Here is a 22,981-nt window from a genome sequence, read left to right as displayed (position 1 = left end):
GGTCGCATGTTGTAATGCGCCCATCCTTAGTAGCTCAACTCCTTTCTTTATGTGAGAGAGAGATAATGTAGAGAACCCCAAACTCCTGTTTGTGTGGAGTGATGCCTGGGGACCAATACTGAAATCTCACATAAGGAAGTGCATTGAAATCCTTGCTAACCGCAGTTGTGGTTCACACCTGTTTCACCAGAGCCGTTACAGTGACCTTGCTTCATCTTGGCCACCACCCTTTTCGCATAGACCTTCTCCTCTCTTGGGGCAGGCAAGGTCATCAGTGGTACCTGATACCCCTCTTCCGCTCCAGATGGACTCTCTAAACTATCAGGTCAACTGGGACCAGCTTTAACTTTCATTCCTAACAGGGCTCCAAATGCTCAGTGTCACCCCTGCATACCATATACTTCTCAAAGCATTAACTACTGTGCCTGGCCTAGTGGCTTTTCCTGGCATCTCCATTGTGGGGCACTCAGAAGAGAGTAGACCCTAGCAGACAACATCTCCCCAAGGGGCTTAATGGCTGATTTTATGTCTATGCCTTTCTTTTTTCAGATTTCAGCAATGGAAATGACCTATAGACAATGGTAACCAGCATAGGAAAATAATGATCTTCACTAGCACACTTTAATATAGTGATAATCTTGTTCTTTATTTACATAACGCAACAGACATCACAGGATCCCTTTTTCCAAGCAGAGTTATGCCAGTATTAATAATTCATAGAAGGGTCCACAGCAGGTTTGTCCTTAGGCCCTTTCTCTTTAGCCAGAGAATTATCTCTCTTTCCTCTTTTAATGAAACATCAGGTGTTGAGGGACCTTCCTCTCAATGGCACTTTCCCCTCTCCCATACCTTTATGGTCTATCTCAGTCTCTTTGCTGTTATAGGTCTAGTTCCTGAGCAGACTAATGTGATTGCCCCTTTCCTGGTAGGATCACTCAGCCTTCTTCTCAGATGGCTTTCCATCTCCAGGGATTTAATTTTGTTATAGATTTATAGTATCAGGGGCGGCATTCTGGATTTCCAGAACAGGCTGATACTTCTCACATTGGGCAGATGTCCTGGTTCAGACATCATTGGACACCATCTAGGTGTCCTTCTCTACTGTGAAGGACCAGCAGTCTTTACTGTCTAAAGAGAGGTAGTCTCAGACCCTGCATCATGTTGGATATGTGTCTGTGGGTTGAACACACTAGTCTCCTATTTCAGGTATCTTCTGACAGGAACAGGGAATGCCTTAATGATTTTGGGGGATCTTGTCTACCTGGAGATAGGTCCCTTTTCTTAGCTGATTTGAAGAGTCATCAACAAGGTCCTTCAAGCGCTTTCCCCCTTGGATGCACTCAATCACATTTTCTTCACTGTATTTATAAAATTCCTGTCCTGTCTTGGAAGTTTGAAATATAAAGTGTGGCGCTGGTGAAGATGTTGACATCCACAGAATAGTAATTAGTGAAAAATCAAATAAATGATACTCCAAATGTGCAAAGGGAGTATACTATGTGAAGTGTGGTCATTACACATCCAAGAAGTATGTCCAAAAAAGACACACTGTGTGATAACCAAATAGACAAGGAATACAAGTAAAAAAATATAAATGATGTAAACACACTTGTGCAGTGATTAAGACAGTAGTCACCCTGCAAGGATGGCTATCAGTGAATGATAACGAACTAAAAGCTGTAGCAGCAAACACATATGTTAGTCCATATATAGAGCACTGTCCATACAGTTGCAGCAACCAAAACACAATGAATATAATCAGATAGGTCTTGAAAGCCAGCAGCGGTGTGAAGTCATGAATGGTCACCCAGGGATGCTTCCAACCATTAGATCGTATGAGAATAATAAAATACTCTTACCAGCAGAAGAGGACCCAAACCACCTTGCAGTTGTGGGTCAACTAGGCTTTTATCCACCGGTAGTGGTACTCCAGATAGGACTCCTCCAATGGTCTCCTCCTTCTGTTGGTGTAGGTGCCAAGGGGGACAGCAACTTCAGGGAGCAGGAAGTTCTTGGAAGCTGAATAATCCAATGACCAGACTCACCAACGAGTAGATGATAAAAAACAAAAAAGAAGAGCGAGACTCCACATAGTATAAATCCCAATCAGTTATGGGTATTTATTAAGAAAATGTAAAATATTCAAATAAATGAATATAGAAAAATATATGGATTGCAATCTAGTAGTAAAAAAGCGCAGTGTGGAGCAGCTTGGGCTATCTTGTAGACCCGACGCCGTTTTGGCTACAAAGACTTTGACAGGGGTCCTTGGAAGTTGCTGGATCTGGGCTGTCAGGGGTAGGCACAATTGTTTTCTTAGCGTGATCTCTCTTAAGGCTTGCCCCAGATGGTGCCTCTGGCATACTGGTGAGGGTGTGTGTAGCTTCATCCTCTGTTCCATCCAGGTTGCATCTCTAAAAATAAAGTTCTCATTTCTTGATATAAGGGGTCAGGTTTGTAGAGGCTTATGGCTTCTATGTTAGACCAGCTGGTTTTCCTTTTGTCAGGACTTTTTCACATGTTTCTTTTTTTAACCTGTTTCTACTAGGGGCTTGATCTCATTATTCATGACTACATTGAGTTGTAGGGTGTTTTCTTCCCAGTATGGGAATTTGTTTGTTCCATCTGTTTTGTTGGGTTCTGGTTGATCAACTTCTTGCTTGGTCCATGGTGTGGTGACTTTCCCCTCTGATCAACATGTTATCTTGATTCTCTGTATCCTCCCCCTGATCGCATCCTCTATCAGGCAGAGGGTATTGTCTGGTGTCAGATTCAGTGTTGGTTCTTCAGATGGCTCTTGAGCTGCAAGCAGTCCCCAGTTCTATTTTTGTGGGAATGCCTCTGCCCAATTCTTGTTGGAACAACTTTTGATTCTCTCGACAGTCTATGACTATATGACTCAATGGTACCTCAATAGACAGGTAAAATAAACTCCAAGAAAGGAATTTTATAGTGAGCACAATAATCCTATTAAGGGACACAGGTCCCACCCGTCTGTGTTTTTGATCACCATCTTGTTACTGCAAACTACAAGTTGACACATGCTGGGTAGAGATTGGGGGGGGGGGGGTATTTATCCTGGGCCGGCCTATGGAATTTGCCATAGTGTCCAATCTTCCTGTGGGCAGCAGTATAAGCCAACAGTATATGACTTCCCGTCGCCCTCAATGGACTTCAAGAAAAGGCTTTTATGGTGTACAAAAATCCTTTTTTTTTTTTTTTTTTTTTTTTTTTTTATGTAAGCTGTGTAAGTGCCTGAATTTAACTTGGCAACAGCCTCCTTAGTCCCTTTGTATAGCAGAGATCAGAGTTGATAATAAGGAGAGTTGATAAACACAAGGAGAAGATTGGTTTGTTGACAAGGAAGCATACTAATAGGAGGAGAAAGCAGAGTGACCTAGAGTTAAGCCCATCACTGTGCTACATTTTTCTTCACTGTTAAGTGACAAGCTGGGGTGGGCCCATGAGAGCCTGAGCTCAAAGGAACTGTGCTGAATGATGGTGACAGTTATCCAACCTGAGGACAAATAATGCTGAAAAAGTATTGTGGGGAGGTGAGTATAGTAGGCTTCTTTTTTTTTTTGCTTTTTTTTGGGGGGATTTAAAAAAAAAAAATTGGACTAGAGTCCTGCTTTCGGTATGATGTTTAAAGATTAACACTGATAATTCAGTGTTCATCAGCTAATGGCAAACTGAATCTTTTGCTAGCTTTATAGATCATTCTGAGTTCTAGCACATAGCCATGGCCCTTTTAAAGCCATGTGTTGGTGTCATACTCTCACAATAGGTTTTCTATAATGTACAATAAGGGAAATTGAGAAACCAGCATATGTGTATTTTCTACGTTTGCAGGTAAATTAAGATAACATCTTCTGTAAATTTATTACATAGCATAACTACAAATGTTTTTAAAAAAATTCAAGCTTACCTTTTAAAGTTGCTATTTTCTGTAAATTTCAGCCATGTAAAATCACACTAGTTACTTTGTTAATGATGAGGCTGGAAGCTGTATTTGCCATAATAAACCTTGTCTGAACTGTGCTGGTGGATATCATCTCATTAGTTGTAAACTAGATTTGAACACTACCTGCCCTAACAAGGGGTTAGACAATTAAAAAGTAGTGTAGACCTCTGACAGGCTGCAGGCATTGGTGCTGGATGCTGCACCTATCCATATCGAGCACACTAAAATGCCCAGAAGAACTTACAGCAGCTAGGGGGCCCCGTGTGCAAGGGGCTTAACATAACATCTTTGTAATGAAATTGTACTAAAAGAAGGAGACACAAATTATTCTGAGGAACGCTCACACTTGCAGTATAGAACTTGTAACAGCCATTTAGGAGGCTGCCTGTGCTCCACCTGCTCAGCAATCGCACTTGAGTTCAGTTAACCCTATAAGCAGTGGGTGGTCACCCCCCCCCCCATCTGTTTTGGGGGGAGCATGATGGAAGTAGCATCAGACTGCCTGTCAAATGGCTATTAAAATATACCCTTGTTCTCCACCAAAAAATATACCCTTATGAAGCCATTTAGGTGTATAAATGGTCAGCGCCCAAACCAAAACAAATATTGACCTCAAATCCCAGTAATTTAAACTGAGTGAAACAAACAGAGTAAAACATATTTTTTCAGATTGCCAACATCCTGGACAGTTATGCAGCAACTTTACAGAGGAAAGCAGATCGAGAAGTGTTTTTCATGAACACACAGAGTATTGTGCAACTTGTACAAAGGTAATTAGAACACCAAGCTGCATGCTTTTACACTATTAAAAAAAACATATGGTTAGTTTTAGTTTATACCGAGTGTATAAGTTGAATACCTTTTTTTGGGAAAGAAAATGTACTTCCATAATTCTCTTGTGACTAGACTACAACTTTGGCTAGAGGGAGCTGGGGTGGGGGTAGATAAGGATTCTTTATGATATACTACAAACTACATCTTTAATGAATCAAAATATAGGTGTCATCTGTTGCAAATTATAAGGGACTGGCATTCTGTAGGTCTAGCATGCCCTCAGTCCTGCCCATAGACTACAGAGAGATATAAGAGTTCTAAAGCAAGGGTGTGGAAAGTGGGATACTTATCTGTTGGGCTCCACTGTTAGTAACGCCACTGCCTTAATTCCTTGCTGTCTTGCAGGACTGTAATTTATATAATGGTTAATTGTGTTTGAGACCAATAGAGAGACCTCGTTGAGGTGTTTCAGTGACTTTCTTGTCCAAAAAAAAACTATAAACCAACTCAAATACTGTAATGTAAAAATAATGGCACTAGCTGGTGGAGAAACTGGACGCAAAGTTGTATGTTTTTCTGTTTTCTATTCTTTTCCCAGCCTGTCAAGGAAGACCAGTGTTCACAATTTATACTGAGACATTTTCTTTTACAGATACCGCAGTGGAATTCGTGGCTACATGAAATCTGTTGTACTTGATTTGCTGAGAAGATACTTGCAAGTTGAAACTCAGTTTCAACACTGTAAGTAGAAAATCTACTGCTTGGAATATGCAGTACTTGTTTGTACTTTGTATTTGAAGGGGTTTTCCATTTGTTGCAATCAAAAGAATTTCAGCGAATAATGTTCATAAGTAGCTATCTACCACTTTCAAAATCTAAGCCAATCACTTTGTTCTCTACAGCCTCCAAAGTGTACAGAATGTTTGTTGGCTTTACTGTTGGCTGGAGAAAATCCAAAAATGTTCTAGTACCCTTTAGGATCTGAAAATAACTACTGCAATTAGAGAAATTTTAGGACTAGCGATATTACAGATATAAAGGTTATCAGTAGTCTGAAAATGCTTTGGTATACTTTACAATGATTTTTGAAAGAATAGCATCTATTTAACACTAATGCCGCATACACACGACCGTTTTTAAAGTCATGGAAAAAAGCAAAGTTTTTCTCGACGTGATTCTTGTCAAGCCTGCCTTGCATACACACGATCATGAAAAAAAAGCGGTGACGTACAATACATACGCCGGCACTATAAAGGGGAAGTTCCATTCGGATGGCGCCACCCTTTGGGCTGCTTTTGCTGATTTCGTGTTAGTAAAAGTTTGGTAAAAGTCGATTTGCGATTTTCAGTCTTCGTGCTTTTCAGTCTGTTACAGCGTGACGAATGTGCTATCTCCATTACAAACGCTAGTTTTACCAGAACCGTCTCATAACTTGCCTCTGAGCATGCACGTTTTTTTCCCGTGATTAAAGCCTACACACGACGTGAAAAACGATGAGAAAAATTAGAGCATGTTCTAAATTTTTAATGGCCATATTTCACGTCGAGAAAAATGCTCTGGAGCCTACACACGATCGTTTTTAATGACCAATTACATTTTTTTTATTTTTCTCGTCGTGTGTACGCGGCATAAGAGGTTGTGTTGTATACAACAATGAGGAGTTTTACTCTAGACAAGCTACATAGAAATGAAGGAAAATAAAACCCAACAAAAAGCAATTGCTTAGTTATATGATATGAACTGAATCCCTCCTTGAGCATTTACTATATAAGGAATGAGATTATGTAGTGTAACTAGGTGGCGGTGCCTTGGGTGGTATGAGTATAAACAGTTGATATGTTTTTAGTCATAATTTTTTTATTTTGTACATTTATACAGTTCAGTCATACATGAAACTTATGAAAAGAGTAGAACGTGGTCTACCTGTTATCATTTTCATCTTTACATTCATATTTTGACCTGGCTATTTTCTTCGATAAATTCCATAAAAAAATCAGTTGTTTTAAAAAAAAAAAAAATGAATGTCCTTACTCTGAGCCTGGTGAAATTTTGCCACAGTGTTTAATTGACCCAGCACTGTCCCTTCTCTGAGCCCACTGCAGTCTCATCCTTGCAGAATGCAACATAAGGCTACACAGTCACAGAATCATTTAACATGGTTGCAGTCTGCCTTGAAGCAGCATGGGAAGCTTGCTGAAATTGGTTGCAGACTGAGGCTTTGTACACATGGTCGGACAAAACCGATGAGAATGGTCCGACGGACCGTTTTCATCGGTTCACCGCTGAAGTGGCCTGATGGGCGTACACACCATCAGTTCAAAATCCGATCGGGTCAGAACGCGATGATGTAAAACACACGACGTGCTGAAAAAAACGAAGTTCAATGCTTCCAAGCATGCGTCGACTTGATTCTGAGCATGCGTGGGTTTTGAACCGATGCTTTTCTGTACTAACCATCGGTTTGGACCGATCGGGCAGCGGTCCATCAGTTCGGTTTTGAAGCATGTTTTAAAATTTTGGACCGAAGGAAAACAGACCGATGGGCTATACACACGGTCGGTTTGGACCGATGAAACTGAACCTCGGTCCATTCTCATCGGTTTTGTCCGACCTTGTGTACGGGGCCTTAGTGGTGATGCTACGTAGATAACATTAGTAGTGTAGTGACTGATTCTGTGGTTTTGCTCTTTAGTAAAGCATAGTATTGCAGATTACAAAAACAAAATCCTAGTCCAGAAAATCCAAACATCATTTTTTAAATGGAAACAACCAAACTTGTGTAGTATCATTTTTTTCTTTATGTACAAAAATGATTCCCTTACCCTGTCTGCAATAAATGACCTTGACACCACAAAAGCACTACAGTATTGTTTTACACCATTCAAAGTTTTGTTTACTCTTTCTTTTGGAAAATGGTACAATAAACTAATATTATGATGGTATATTATTCCTGTAGCACACTATGACAAGTGTGTCATAAACCTGCGAGAGAAGTACAAGCCAGACATGACTCCTGTACTTGAATGCATCTTTTCACATGCCCAGGTGGCCAAGAAGAACATTCTTGTTACTATGTTAATTGTAAGTATTCTTGCTCTCCTGGAATAATTAAATTTAATAATGAGTGTGGATATTCAATAAAAAAAAAAATCATCAGAACTTATGTTTATTATAAAATGTGACAAACATAAAGCGTAACCTAAGGGTGTCTCATCATGAGTGGAGTAGGGGCAGAGTCCCATCCCCCCACCCACTTTCTACGGTTTCCTTTGCCCCAAATGTGGCCTTGGCTTGGCAGGTTGAGAAGGTGGTTTTCACCTGAGCAGTTACTGTCCTGAATGATTTAGGCATATATTCCTGTGCCCCTCTAAGGAAGCACATGGCACAGAAATACATTATCATGCATCCTCTTGTTATGTCCCACATTCAGTGATATGCATTCTGGACAACAGTAAAGACCTGGTAGGGAAAAACCCGGCTCTTCCTCAGTCAAGACCTTACATTTTAACATTTTAACTGATATATTTATAACTACAAAATGATTCTATCCTATAGAAACAGGAAGACTGTAAAGTACTGTATGACAAAAATAATTTGTAACAAGTAGCTTTAAAGACTTTTAATGTATGGCTTAAGATAAACCTTAATATCAAACCTATTACTGTTCCCTCTCTTGCTGCTGTGAATGCAGGATCAGCTTTGTGGACGAGACCCAACACTCACAGATGATCTTATGACAATCCTTAATGAGCTGACACAACTGAGCAAGATTGAAAACTCAAAGGTTGCACTCAGATCTCGACAGGTAAGAGCCAGCAGGCCTGACCACACACAGCTTGACCTTAAAGGACTGCCATCACAAACAAATACAGAAGTGCAGAATATTGTAAATAAAGGCATAGGAATTAAAAGAGGATATCATCATAAATCCTATAATTGCATGCATTAAGTACATATGTACAGTTATCAGAATACAATATTGGCCTTTTTAGGTAGTCTACAACTGGGTAGCTTTGCACTAGCACTTTTTTTTCCTAATTTCTATTGTAGACTAACCAACACCTTTTTATGTATTTATGAAGATTTAAATCTGTAGTGCTTATGTATCCCCACAATTTAAATGTTTAGGTCCTGATTGCATCTCATTTGCCGTCATATGAGTTGAGACACAATCAAGTGGAGTCCATTTTCCTTTCGGCTATAGACCTTTATGGACATCAATTCTGCCCAGAAAACTTAAAGGTCAGTCATTTTACATATGAAGTAATTGGACAAATACTATTGCTGCACAGTATCACAACTGATTACACTAGTGTGGCCTTTCCACTATGAAGTAAAAATATTATGTTGAATGTTTTCTTTTCAGAAACTCATTTTGTCTGAGACCTCAATCTTTGATGTGCTACCAAATTTTTTCTACCACATTAAGCAAGTGGTTCGAATGGCTGCTCTAGAGGTAAGGATCCTTTTTATTACATTAAAATAGTTTCAGCTTTTATGTATTTTTACACAAATGGAACTCCAGATATGTTCAGTAAGAAAAAATAATAGTGATGGGTTAATACGGAATTCTGTTAATAATTTTTATTCATACCGAAAAACTGAAAAAATCCTGTGTCTATGCAAAGATCAATAAATAGAATTTTAAAGGAGAAGTATGGCCAAAGGGAGGGGAGGAGAGCTGAGAGATTAGCAGTGTTTGATCACTCAGTTCTCCCTGCAGAGCCAGCGGGGACAGATGGGGAAAAAATTATATATATATATATATATATATTATTGTGTGTGTGTGTGTGTTTCATTTTTTTAAAATCCCGAACTTCTCGTTTAACCAATCCATCAATTCTGAAACTTATTTAAACTTTAATACATGAACTAGTTTATGAAATGTATGTGCTTTGATATAGTAGCCCCTGGAATAGAAAAATGGAAAATGGAAAATCTTGATTTAACTTATCAATAATTAGACAATAATGAGCCCAAGGCCAGACTATGCAAATTACAGCAATTACATATTCCAAACAAGCGTTAAAAGCACGTTAAAAGAGGCCATCGTTCACCTTTGTAGCTATAGCCATTGCGGGGAAATTCGACTTCAAAGTTTACAAAAAAGGGTACTAAAATCACAACTCTTTTCTTCTTAAGGGCTCATTCACACAGTTGTTCATGGCTGTGTACCGCCCAGGTGTTTATGTTTATCAATGACAGGCTGAAAGTCTCTGCAGATGTTTGCATGTAATTGCACATGGATTGTTTACCTGCGGTTAGGGACAGATGAGTGGCCCGTACGAAAACAGTCTGCGTACAGCATGTACAGCCACTCATTTGTCTGTAGCTGCATGTAGTGTCTTCTTAAGCAGATATATGCGGACAGCTGCAGACAGTGTCAGCCTATCCACAGCTGAATACAAACACATAGGCCCAGATTCTCAAAGGAAATACGACGGCGTATCTCAGAGTCTGAGCGGTCGTATCTATGTGCCTGATTCTTAGAATCGGTTACGCATAGATTTGTACTAGATCCGACCGGCGTAAGTCTCTTACGCCGTCGGATCTTAACTGCATATTTACACTGGCCGCTAGGGGCGTGTATGCTGATTTACGCCTAGAAATATGTAAATCAGCTAGATACGCGAATTCACGAATGTACGCCCAGCCGACGCAGTACAGATACGCCGTATACGTTAGGCTTTTCCCGGCGTAAAGTTACCCCTGCTATATGAGGCGTACATGCGGCGTACCAATGTTAAGTATGGACGTCGTTCCCGCGTCGAATTTTGAAAGTTTTACGTCGTTTGCGTAAGTTGTTCGCGAATAGGGCTGGGCATCATTTACGTTCACGTCGAAAGCATTGGCTTCTTGCGGGTTAATTTGGAGCATGCGCACTGGGATACTTTCACGGACGGCGAATGCGCCGTTTGTAAAAAGCGTCATTTACGCGGGGTCACATAAAATTAACATAACACACGCCCACATCTACCACATTTGAATTAGGCGGGCTTACGCCGGCCTATTTACGCTACGCCGCCGCAACTTTCGTTTGAGAATACGGCACTTGCCTGTAAAAGTTGCGGAGGCGTAACGTAAATGGGATACGTTACGCCCGCACAAAGATACGCCATTGTACGTGAATCTGGGCCATAGCCACTTCTCACTGCAGATGTAATCTGATCTAGGCAATGTGCAGCCTTATGAATGAGCACTTACTTTTTATGCCAGCAGAATCTTGGCAATCTAACAGCTTTCTAATGTAAACAAACAGCAAGTGCTTGTAGACTTCTAGAAACCAACTGGAACCTGATCTGCGATCTTTGAGGATAAATTGCCTAACAATACATGCAGCTACAGCAGTCAGAGATGGCATGTTTTGTCATGTTATGTTGCTGGCTAGGTTCACATATATGCATGTGTGGGAGTGCGTGTAAATGGCATGCATTTCTGCAGGCGCATAAAAAACGCAGCGTTGCCCCCAATGCACTAAAAATACAGTGCAATTTCCATGCGGCTTCATTTGAAAAAAAGATGCAAGGACCTTTTCCCTGCAGAAAACTCCGGCACAGCAGCCCATTCAGATGAATAGACTGCCAAGCACGTGCATGTGAACTGGAGCTAAAATATTATGTACTGCTTGTTAAGAATATATCACAACTTTTATGGCCATAGTATGTGCACAGGTACATTTTAAAGGATAGGTATGGCAGTGGCACAGCTGTGATGCCATGTTAAGTAATTGTGTTTTATGACTTCAGGTGTATGTGAGGAGGGGTTACATAGCCTATGAACTTAACAGTCTTCAGCATCATCAGCTCCAGGATGGCACCTGTGTGGTGGAATTTCAGTTCATGCTGCCATCTTCTCACCCAAACAGGTATAGTAGTAACCACAAAGCTCTAAGCTGCTGTTCCAATTTGCAATTCAAGAAGATGGAATTCACTTTCAGCTTTGTATATTCTAATGATCATGGATGAGATTATAATAGATCTGTACGGACAAAGTCTTATTCAGTCTAACAGAGTTTGTGAACTTCCTTCTAGTTGATTGTTTTGCTTTGTAAACCCATGGACTTCACAGGGTATTCTGCAAACTTGCATCCACTTTCTTAGCCACAGGGTTGGATGCCATTTAATATTTCATCATGCCATACAAGTAGACCTGAATTAACCCCTCTCTATTTAGACTTTATTTCCACAGCAGTTAGAAACCAGTAATAATATTGCTATATTTTACCTGCAGAGATTTTATTTATTTTTTTATCCTATAAAAATGGGGAAATTTACTAAAACTGGAGTGTGCAAAATCAGGTGCAGCTCTGCAGAGAAAAACCTAAACCATATAATATTAGGTCAAACCTTAAGCGTTTTAATTTGTATGCAATCAGGCAGGCCTACATGGTTTTGGTAAATCTAAAATCTGCAGAATAGTCTGTATGAGGTCTTAGTATCCGATTGGCTACCATGCACGGCTGCGCCAGATTCTGGGTGCTCCAGTTTTAGTAAATCTGCCCCATAGAGTCTAAAACATTTTTCTAGATTGTTAGTGGCTCAATAGCCACAATGTGTGACATTGCTTTTGTTTTTTTGTTCTTTTAGAATTTATCATTGTTACATTCTAAAGCAACAGTCTTTCCAAAGATTGTTTTTTCACACGTACACATTCACTGTATATGTTAAATGAGATCTCCTTTTTGCACAATGCTGGCTTATTGCTGCATTTTTTCTAGTTGAGCTCCCAAGGATGATCCTCTGTTGTATTTGTTTGCTCTGAATACATGTTCAGATTAAAAATAGAAAAAACATTAGAATCACTAGGTTGTCCAACAATTTGGTTCAGGGTATGATAGAGCCCTTGTGCCACTGAGAAATACCTTTTAGAATGCTGTTAAATGTCATGAGCTGCATACTCACTCCCGAACCTGACTTTGTGTGTAGTTAAGACACACAGAACAGAGAGAAATGATACCGATCTAAAAACTGCTGATCCCTTGGCTTTGCTTCCGTCCCACTAAACCAAAAAGGTGCTGGCTATGCACAGGTACATTGGATAGAAAAAAATCCTGGACTGCCGCACTCCTTAAAACGATGTCTTTATTGTATAAATAAAATCCAAAAAACAACCAAAGCGATGCAGTCAAAATTAAGTGAACAACAGGAATAAGGTGGCTGACATGTTTTTCACATCATGTGATGCTTACTCGTAGCTAGTGAACAATGACAAAAAAAACACACAGAACAGAGCTTGGCCGGCCCCCTGCTCGCTCCACCTTGGCTCTGAGCTGTGATTGCCATTGGCTCCCACTGCTGTCCCTCAGCCAGTCAGGAGACTGAGACCCGGGAGAGCAGCTGTTCTCATGCACATCACTGGATCGCGATTGAGCTTGGGTAAGTATTAGGGGGCCGTGGGGGGAACTGCATACTGAAGGTTTTTTACCTTTATACAATGCATTGAAATAAAAACCTTCAGCCTTTGAGAAAAATTTTAAGCTATAGGTGTAATACATATTTTAGATGACTATGAAATGTAGCATTCTGATTGGACTTCCTTGTGACACTTATTGTCCTGTTATTTGCCCATTTGATTACAGAGAGTCCAGCCCAACACTGAGCAGGTATGAGCGCAGAATTCTCTCTACAGCATGGAACATATTTAAATCCCAAATACAATCTCTTCCAGTAATGCTATCATTTGTGCTTTCAGCTTTTGCTTTGAAGCTCTCCTTAGCCAGTTGTCAATGGACTTTAATAGCGCATTTCTTATTGACTTGTCCTTGTAGTTCTTTTGTGTAAAAGTAATGTGACTCTAACAAGCTGGTCTTTTGCTTTCTCTACTTGCTAATAAAATTAATTCCTTCTCTGCCAGAAAGAAAGTTCATTTGGAATTCTTGAAGTCATCTGGTTAGAGACCAAACAATGTTGGCAATGGTGGAATGTTTTTTTTCTCAAATGCCAGTAATATTTTTATTCAAAAAAGGATAAAAAAGGAAATGAACCGCGCTTAGGACCCACCAGGGCTAGTACAGATGTAGAATACTATAGTGTGAGGCCAATCAGTGCCAACGAAATAGTTAAATAAATAACAAATATGAAAAGTAAAAGGTTAGGCTGCAGCCCCCCAAGAACAATTCCCCGAGGGGAAAGGCTATAAGAAAAATGGAAAATGGAATATTTTTATTCAGTTCCAGAATATCTGACCTGGTCAGATTGTCAATCTTTGCCATAAAGCTAGTCTAGTATAATCTAGTAGTCTATTAGTGTGGATAATTCAGTTACAGAGCTTCACCATGTATGAAAGATGGAGCAAGGAAAAGTGGAGGTGGCTACCCATAGCAACCCAGAATTTTTCTAGCCATTAGTCTTATGATGATGTGTGTTTGTGAAGTAAATTGCGCTAACTTATATTTATATAAACATTTTACCACAACTGATCCTGTGAACTTGTTACTCAAAAAACAAAAAGTATGTACATGTGTCTATGGTTATTAATTAATGTGCAAACAATCAACAAATAGTGTGCAATAAATACCAAGACAGTGCCCTGTGCCAAACTATAACATATGAATCTCTCAGGCCTCGTACACACGGCCGAGGAACTCGACGTGCCAAACACGTCGAGTTCCTCGGCCAGTTCAGCCCTGAAGCCGCCGAGGACCTCGGCGGGCCGAGAGCTCCCATAGAACAACGAGGAAATAGAGAACATGTTCTCTATTTCCTCGCCGAGGTCCTCGTCGGCTTCCTCGGCCGAAAGTGTACACACGACCAGTTTCCTCGGCAGAATTCAGCCAGAAACTCGGTCGGAAGCTGAATTCTGCCGAGGAAACTGGTCGTGTGTACGGGGCCATAATCCATCAAAAAATGTGAAATAAATCCAAAAAGATTTCAAATAGTCTACTGTTACAATCCACAGATTGAATGTGCCCCAAGAAAGTAAGAAAAATATATTGTATACGACAAAATATATAAAAAAAAATATATATATGTATATGTGCTAAGAAAGTCCTTAATAGATAATTTCTTGCAGTAATGCTCAGCTATGTTTCCACCTTCACCGCAAATAGTCCCTACACCGTCACCAGATAAAATGGCCACTCACCAGATGGACCCAGAAATCTGCCTTTGGTTCATATGGATAACCACCCCCTCTCTCAGGTTTATCAGCAATCACTCCCAATGCTTTGGCTGTAGTCTCGTTCTATATCCACTCATGTAACATATAAAAGACTATCATGGTGTAGTATATCAAAGAATTTATTATAATTAAAACATATATAGTTATTCCACTCACATGTAAAAGTGCCTGGGAGCCGGCACTGAGCTAATCTAGCCGTAAATGGGAGTACAAATGTACGAGTATGTCCTGGTCCGCACGTGTGATGCCTCACTTTGTCGCTTGCGTTCCTAGCCACGTTATACTCAGACTGGACATGACGAGCTGGCAATGGTTCCGCGGGCTCTATGCATTTCGCAACTTAATGCGTCATCGGGAAGCTCGTCTTTTTTTAACGCCAAAGCGCCTGAAAAACGCCCCAGTGTGAAAAGGGGTCTTAGCGGAGCTTTGCCAGCATTTTTTCGGGCGCTGGCAGTGTGAAAGGGCTCTGAAAGCACTTGGGCTTTCACATTGGGATTGCAGATGCTTTACAGGTGCTTTTTTTAACGCCAAAGCGCCTGAAAAATGCCCCAGTGTGAATGGGGTCAAATGACCCTAGTTGTTTAAATTAAACTTGCTGTAAAAAGTACAGAAGTATATCTGTAAAATTTCATTGAATAAAAAATAAAATAAAATACTAACTATATACCTATTGTAGTGCTGCTATTTTCCAGCCAAATTCGTTTTTTTGTTTTATGTATGCAAAGAAACAAATGTGAGAGCAACTTGTATGGAATTTCATAGAATTGTGTTTTCTTGAGCTTAGGCAAGAGAATTCTCTTTTTTTCAGTAACAGGTACATTGCACTGGGTAAAATGGTGATCTTCAACAACAAATGAATATAAGAGCATACATCTTTCTGCATGATGTTGAGTTTAGCAAGCACTTTATTTTTTCATTAAATTATAGGTGTAATAAACAGTATTTCATGAATGTGTCTTAAGCATAATCTAAATAGTACTTTGGGGAACAGACATGGTCATTCAATTAGTATCATTTAAACCAGCAAGGACCCCCTGATGCTTCTGATTGCAAGTGTGTAGATTTCTGCTGAAATTAGATTTTGACATTCAGCAAACGATTTCTGTTGCTCCAGAAAAAAGCTTATTTGGAAATGCATAACTTAACTAGTATATCTTGCCTCCTTTAGCATTCTCCTATTGTCAACTCTGTGCCCAAATCTGTTTGTACACCAGTCATATGTTAAAATACAAATCTATTTACTAACTGTACTGTGGATACAGACAGTATAACATCAGAATAATATTGCTCTACATAAAAATAGTTTTTCTTGTGCGTGTCAGGCTTTAGAGCTTTAGTTCCACTGTGAACATGCCATGTTTTCTATTTCTGTACTGTTTTTCTAGCTCCAATGCTTTGATGTTTCATGGGATTACCCCAGAGAGCCAATAGTAGAACAGATCGCCTATAGATGTTACTATTATTTGTTCACATACAGGATGTCTCTGCCAATCAGTGCCTCACATCTCGAGTTAAATCGCCAGAGCAGTGAACTCTTCATGGACAGTGGCTTCTCTCCTTTGTGCCAACGGATGGGAGTGATGGTGGCTTTTGATATGTTTGAGGATTTCACAAGGTGATTCTGTAATATGTGAGGGATATTTACTTCTGTGAGAAAAAAACAGTTGTGACTTTTTAAAAATTAGATGACTTTTATATCTTAGGCCTGGTAAGTCAATAAAATCAGCCATTAATTTAATTAATATGATCGGCATAAAAGCTGATTTCCAGGCTTCATATTGTTTCCCCAAAACCTCCTTATCTCTTGCTAGACTAATTATTGGTAAGAATTTTTTCTATGCCTTTCTCTTAGGAAGAAACATCACATTATCACAATGTTAATTTAGAAAGTATTATCCTTGACTGACAAGAGGTAGGATCTGCAAGATGCCTATATGAGGAAGCTTGCAGATTCCTAATAATGGAGCATGCATGTCTCTGTCACCATGAACACAGCCCTGCTCCTTGATGTCTCTGTGCTCATAGTTCCCTCAGCACCTTGGCAGCTAAGAGCTGAGATACACTGAGCAGAGGATATTAAGGGACAAAGCTGTGTTTGTGGTGGTAAGGCCATCAGCAGGGCAGTGCTTATCTACTGAGAGGGTTGGGGACTTGAGGAACCAGAGTGGAAGTGATCTGTCACTTTTAATTCTGAGATCCTTCTACGTTTTTGATGGGTTCAGCATAGAACTACAGGGAGGATGCCATGGGCCAGGTCACGCAGCACACAGAAACCAGGCTGGGGTGAGCAGACCTCTCAACAGGAAATGCGGTCAACAGAACACTTAACAGACAACTTTTTAACAAGGGTTTGTTTGGAATGGAAAGATTTTCTGAAAAGGTGAACAGTTTGCTTGATATAAGGAGATTTTAATTTAAAGTATGACTAGTAAAAATAGTTTCAGATAGTCACCCATGTCAAGTTATGTTTTGCCCATGGGGAGATTTCTCTTTACTTCCTCTCCTAAAAATGCAACAGGAAGCGAGAAGAAATCATTCCAAAGTGAAAGAAAAGATCCTCTTAAGGGCTCTTTCACATGGGCGGCCCGTTCAGGTCCGCCTGACAGTTTTTTTTGCGGACCTGAACGGGTGCTCCGTGCTCCTCTACGGAGCCGCGGATGTCAGCGGTGACATGCCCGCTGACATCCGACCCGCTCCGATCTGCCAAAGTGTGACGGAGGAAAAACCTACTTTTTTCATCCGTCGATCGGATCGGGTGAACACGGACAGACGGTCCGTGTTCATCCGATCCCCCCATAGGGGAGAGCGGAGAAAAGACAGGGCGGTCCCTGCACAGTGTGCGGGGACCGCCCTGTTTTCCGCCGGCTCAGCGGGGATCAACGGAGCGATCCCCGCTGAGCAAGCGGAGGTTCACGGGGCGGATCATTACTGATCCGCCCCATTGGAAAGGGGCCTAACAGTTGTTGTGGAAGCAGGTTCCCTTATTGAGAAATTTACACTCTATTCCTGTTTCAGTGACAACTGTAATATTTTGGATGTGCCATCATCCACTAAATCTTTCAGTGAGAGTGGTAACTGGGACAAATAAAGATGGTGAATCTACCATGCGGGGACACGGACGATAATATAAATCTAGCAGTTTTAATTCTTCCCTACTCTATTCAGAACATATCATATGTTTAATCCTAGTTCACACTAAAATTGGCAAATAATCGGAAAACACTGCAATAAACACTTGTAACGCATGTCTCTTTTTTAGGAACTTTGATGAGGTAATCTCCTGCTTTGCAGACCCTCCTTTAAATAGTCCCTTGTTCAGTGAGGCTCGTTCTACTTTTTACGATGAAGAAGATAACAAGGTTTGTAATCCAGTTAGTTTGCGCTTGGGGTAGCTGTTTAATTTGTGTCAAACACTGACATTGCATTATGCAGGATAGTGCCGTTTACTACCATTATAGTACACAACTTTTTATGTAATTTATTTTATACCGTTGTCTCCTAAATTTTATAAGTGATGTACCCCTTTACAAAAGCCAGTGGTAATCTGCCACCATTTGGTCTGTTTGCACTTGTTATCTGTTCCCCTAAATATGTATTAATATTTAAAATAACCCTTTGCTTTTAAATATGTGGAATTACTCAGATTTTGTTTTATATATTTTTTTTTTCCCATAATATTTTTATCGGTAAACAAAATAAGGTTTACATAACATTTGAACAAGGAGTCTGAAATACAACAAAAGGTTTTACAGCAATGATGATCAGTAGAGTTGAGCGGACACCTGGATGTTCGGGTTCGTACCCGAACCCGAACTTTAAAAAAAAAGTCAATGGGACACAGACTTTTAGTAAAGTAAAAAAAAATGCGCGGAGGTCCCCCCAACTTCAATAACCAGACCCTTTAGGTCTGGTATGGATATTAAGGGGAACCCCGCCGTCAATTTAAAAAAAAATGACGTGGGGTTCCCCCTAAATATCCATAACCAGACCCATTATCTGAGCACATTGACCTGGCCGGCCGCAGAAAAGAGGGGGGGACAGAGTGCGGCCCCACTCTCCTGAACCGCACCAGGCCACATGCCCTCAACATCGGGAGGGTGCTTTGGGGTGCCCCCCAAAGCACCTTGTCCCCATGTTGATGGGGACAAGGGTCTCATCCCCACAACCCTTGCCCGGTGGTTGTGGGGGTATGCGGGCAGGGGGCTTATCAGAATCTGGAAGACCCCTTTAACAAAGGGGACCCCCAGATCCTGGCCCCCCCTGTGTGAAATGGTAATGGGGTACACTGTACCCCTACCATTTCACGAAGGAAGTGTAAATTCTTGTAAAAAAAAAAACACACACACACACACCGTAGAAAAAAGTCCTTAATTTAATAAAAGAAAAGAAAAAAACTCCAGCGGTGATAATCCACTCGTTCCCGGCTTCCTGCTCCCCAACGTTGTCCTGATCCAGCGACGGGTGCGGGTGATCTCCAGCAATGAGAAGATCCAGCGACGGGTGCAGGTGATCCAGCGACGGGTGCCGACCTCCTCTCACCGCTGGACACAGCCCAGCGAATGACGCGCTGAAGCTGTGACATTACTTCTATAGGGGAGGCAGGGCCACCCGTCACCCCGCACCCTCTGACGTACCCTGTGCTACGTCACTGGGTAAGCCCAGTCTTCCCCCTTCCTGGGCTTCCCCAGTGACGTAGCAGAGTGTGCGTCAGAGGGTGCAGGGTCACGTGACGGATGGCCCTGCCTCCCCTATATAAGTAATGTCACAGCTTCAGCGCGTCATTCGCTGGGCTGTGTCCAGCGGTGAGAGGAGGTCGGCGATGCTGCGCTCTGGATGGATGGATCTTCTCATCTTCTCATCGCTGGAGATCACCCGCACCCGTTGCTGGATCTTCTCATCGCTGGAGATCACCCGCACGCGTCGCTGGATCTTCTCATCGCTGGAGATCACCCGCACCCATCGCTGGATCAGGACAACGTTGGAGCAGGAAGCCGGGAATGAGTGGATTATCACCGCTGGAGTTTTTTTCTTTTATTAAATAAAGAACTTTTTTCTACGGTGTGTGTGTGTGTTTTTTTTTTTTTTTACAAGAATTTACACTTCCTTCGTGAAATGGTAGGGGTACAGTGTACCCCATTACCATTTCACACAGGGGGGGGCAGAATCTGGGGGTCCCCTTTGTTAAAGGGGTCTTCCAGATTCTGATAAGCCCCCTGCCCGCATACCCCCACAACCACCGGGCAAGGGTTGTGGGGATGAGACCCTTGTCCCCATCAACATGGGGACAAGGTGCTTTGGGGGGCACCCCAAAGCACCCTCCCAATGTTGAGGGCATGTGGCCTGGTGCGGTTCAGGAGAGGGGGGGGGCGCACTCTGTCCCCACCTCTCTTATGCGACCGGCCAGGTCAACGTGCTCGGATAACAGGTCTGGTTATGGATATTTAGGGGGAACCCCACGTCATTTTTTTTTTAAATTGACGGCGGGGTTCCCCTTAATATCCATACCAGACCTAAAGGGTCTGGTTATTGAATTTGGGGGACCTCCGCACATTTTTTTTTCCCGAACTCCGAACCCGGACCCGAACTTTCAGCAATTATTCGGGTCAGGGTTCAGGAAAAACCCAAAGTCCGTACCGAACCCAAACTTTACAGTTCGGGTTCGCTCAACTCTAATGATCAGAACTAGCATGTAATAGTAGTTGCAAAGAAATTACAGCTTAAGTCGACATATTGAACATTATTTGGGACGTGAAATACATTTTTATGATTAATTTGCTGAATGCCCATGCTTCTCACAGTAATATTACTTCTGTCTGATGCCAAATTATGTGTAGGTGTGTTATGCGGATGTAGTTGGGGATTTCCTAGTTCATGAGGTAATAACCAACTTTGAATAATTTATTCCTCATAACAACCCAGCAGCTGAAGTTGGTTAGCTATCGGTACTTGATGAAATAGAGCTGTAACGGATAAAGGGACTGGTTCAGGGTGTAGACCCATCAAGGGGAGGGGAGAGGGGAGAACAGGGGAGGAGAGAGAAGGAGAGAAGAAAAAAATAAATAGTTATATATATATATATATATATATCAGGGAGAGGAGGGGGGGGGGAGTAGAGAGGGATAGGTTTGGGACACCTCCCAGTCTCCGCCACCAATCCCAGAGGATTGGAGTAAAGTGAATATAAAGGGGAGGGAGGCCAAGTGTCTCATGGTTTGATGAGGTTAGCTTATGAAATGTAAGATCGGCATCCCTAAGGGTTTCAATCGTCCAGAGGTGGGTGGTTCGTAACCGCTTGGCTCGTCAATAGCTTGTACTTCGCTGTGGTACGGAAGTGGGTCCAACAGGCCCATGTGTGTGAAAATTTGGTTGGATAGTCTTTGGCTATGGAGATGAATTCTTCCATCCCTGCAATTTTTTCAACACGTTTGAGCCATTCATTTATGGTTGGGACATGGGTTGTTCCCCAGTGAATAGGGATACATAGTTTGGCTGCGTTTTATTAGGGGTGGTATTAGCGTTTTGCGGTATTGATATGTCGGCAGGTCCGAATGGTGAAGGAGAAACTGTGCTGGGGTGTGTTCTATAGTGTACGTAGTTGTTTTACCTTATTCATACATAAATGTATAATAAATATAAAACTATGGGCAAAACTTTTTTCATTTTGGTTAGCACAAGGGAGGGTTAAACCCCGTCCAGATTGTTTTTTTCGCCATCTGTATACCAATGCAGAGATTTCCCTTCACTTCCTTTCCTATAGCCAAAACAGGAAGTGAGAGGAAATTCCTTGGGGACCTCAAGGTCACCAAAACTAGAGTCCCAATTGGAAGATTTCCCCTCTCTTACTTTTCTCGGAACTCCCCAAATTTTCTTTTACTTTCAATGATAATAGTAAACAGGACAAATGAAGAGGGTGAATCTCCCTAATGGGGACACAGACAGCAATAAAAACTGACACACGTTTTAATCCCTCTATCCAAAACTAAAGAAAACATTTTGTCTTTAGTTTTACTTTAATAATCAGTAATGCATTACCTTGTCAATGTCACCAGTTTTGTACAAACACTTACTTGGTGATATGAACAGGAAGCTAAAAGGAACTAGCTGAATAATAGACCGACAATGCTTATACCTCCTACAGCAACTTGGTGGTACTGAGATATAATGGGAAGACATCATCTGTCTATATAAACTTTAGCCATATATGCCATCTTATAAATAAATGACTTTTATGAGATCATTAAAAATAACGCAAACAAGTTTAGCACTACCAACATAACGTTTTCTCATGATCGTGTTTTTAGTGCACCCGGGAAGAGCCGATCCACATTCTCAATGTTTCCTTAAAGTGTGCTGACCGCATGGAAGATGAAGAGCTAGTGACGGTGTTCAGAACTTTCTCCCAGTCAAAGGTAAGGACTGTAACTTTGCCAGATTTTTACTGCTATCCTTTAGAAAGATTTCCCATCATTCTCTGTCCCAGTGACAGAAGTTTTATCAGGCGAGGTGTGGGACAACATCTTTAACAAGGGAGACAGATGAAGCTCATGGGGGGTTCTTGCCTTTCCCTATTAAAAATATAAATAACATTTGAAAAAAGTTAATTCTGTGTGTGTTGCTGTCAGAGATTTTCCTTTACCTCCTATTTGGTCCTGTCACCACCACAGAATTTAGGGGGACTCTCTCTAATGAAGCTCCGGATAGCAGTTGAAACACAATGGTAGTTCTGACTTTTCACCACTCCAGCCACAAACAATTTTTTTTTGGATGGACAGGGCCCATTCACACCAAGGTGCCCACGTTAAGGTGCACATAACTCATGCCCACTGTGATACATCATGCAATGCATTGCAGTGTTTGTTTTTTATATATTTTGTTCAAACCTGCCAGTTCATTTAGGTCTATGCGTGGCAGCAGACTGTGATGTATTTTATAATGCATTGCAATGTGCTGCATAAGAATTCAATGTGTCCTGGGTTTTTTTCAGCTCATTGATGTGAATTGAAGAAATTAAAGGGCCACTAAAGGATTTTTTTTTTGCTAAATAGCTTCCTTTACCTTACTGCAGTCCTGGTTTCATGTCCTCATTGTTCGTTTTTGCTTTGATGTTGCTGTAATTCCTCTCTG

General features: G+C 41.2%; 1 protein-coding gene across 5 annotated transcripts in view; it reads left to right on the top strand.

The window, feature by feature from the left end:
• ACACB (acetyl-CoA carboxylase beta) overlaps positions 1–22,981 on the top strand; it is a 185,407-nt gene that overhangs the window by 118,607 nt on the left and 43,819 nt on the right. For 4 of the 5 annotated variants that reach the window (XM_040351868.1, XM_040351864.1, XM_040351871.1 and 1 more), the window contains 11 exons: positions 4,634–4,734; positions 5,391–5,479; positions 7,695–7,819; positions 8,430–8,543; positions 8,867–8,980; positions 9,105–9,194; positions 11,485–11,603; positions 13,317–13,340; positions 16,335–16,472; positions 18,117–18,216; positions 22,159–22,266. In XM_040351868.1, the coding sequence (XP_040207802.1) occupies positions 4,634–4,734; positions 5,391–5,479; positions 7,695–7,819; positions 8,430–8,543; positions 8,867–8,980; positions 9,105–9,194; positions 11,485–11,603; positions 13,317–13,340; positions 16,335–16,472; positions 18,117–18,216; positions 22,159–22,266 (1,122 nt within the window). The remainder of the gene's footprint in view (positions 1–4,633; positions 4,735–5,390; positions 5,480–7,694; positions 7,820–8,429; positions 8,544–8,866; positions 8,981–9,104; positions 9,195–11,484; positions 11,604–13,316; positions 13,341–16,334; positions 16,473–18,116; positions 18,217–22,158; positions 22,267–22,981) is intronic. The other variant, XM_040351869.1, reaches the window with a different exon arrangement.

This window comes from Rana temporaria, chromosome 1 (assembly GCF_905171775.1).
Source record: "Rana temporaria chromosome 1, aRanTem1.1, whole genome shotgun sequence".
Lineage (NCBI taxonomy): Eukaryota > Metazoa > Chordata > Amphibia > Anura > Ranidae > Rana > Rana temporaria.
Note: the sequence above shows the minus strand (reverse complement) of the source record. Positions and strands in the feature narration are given on the sequence as shown.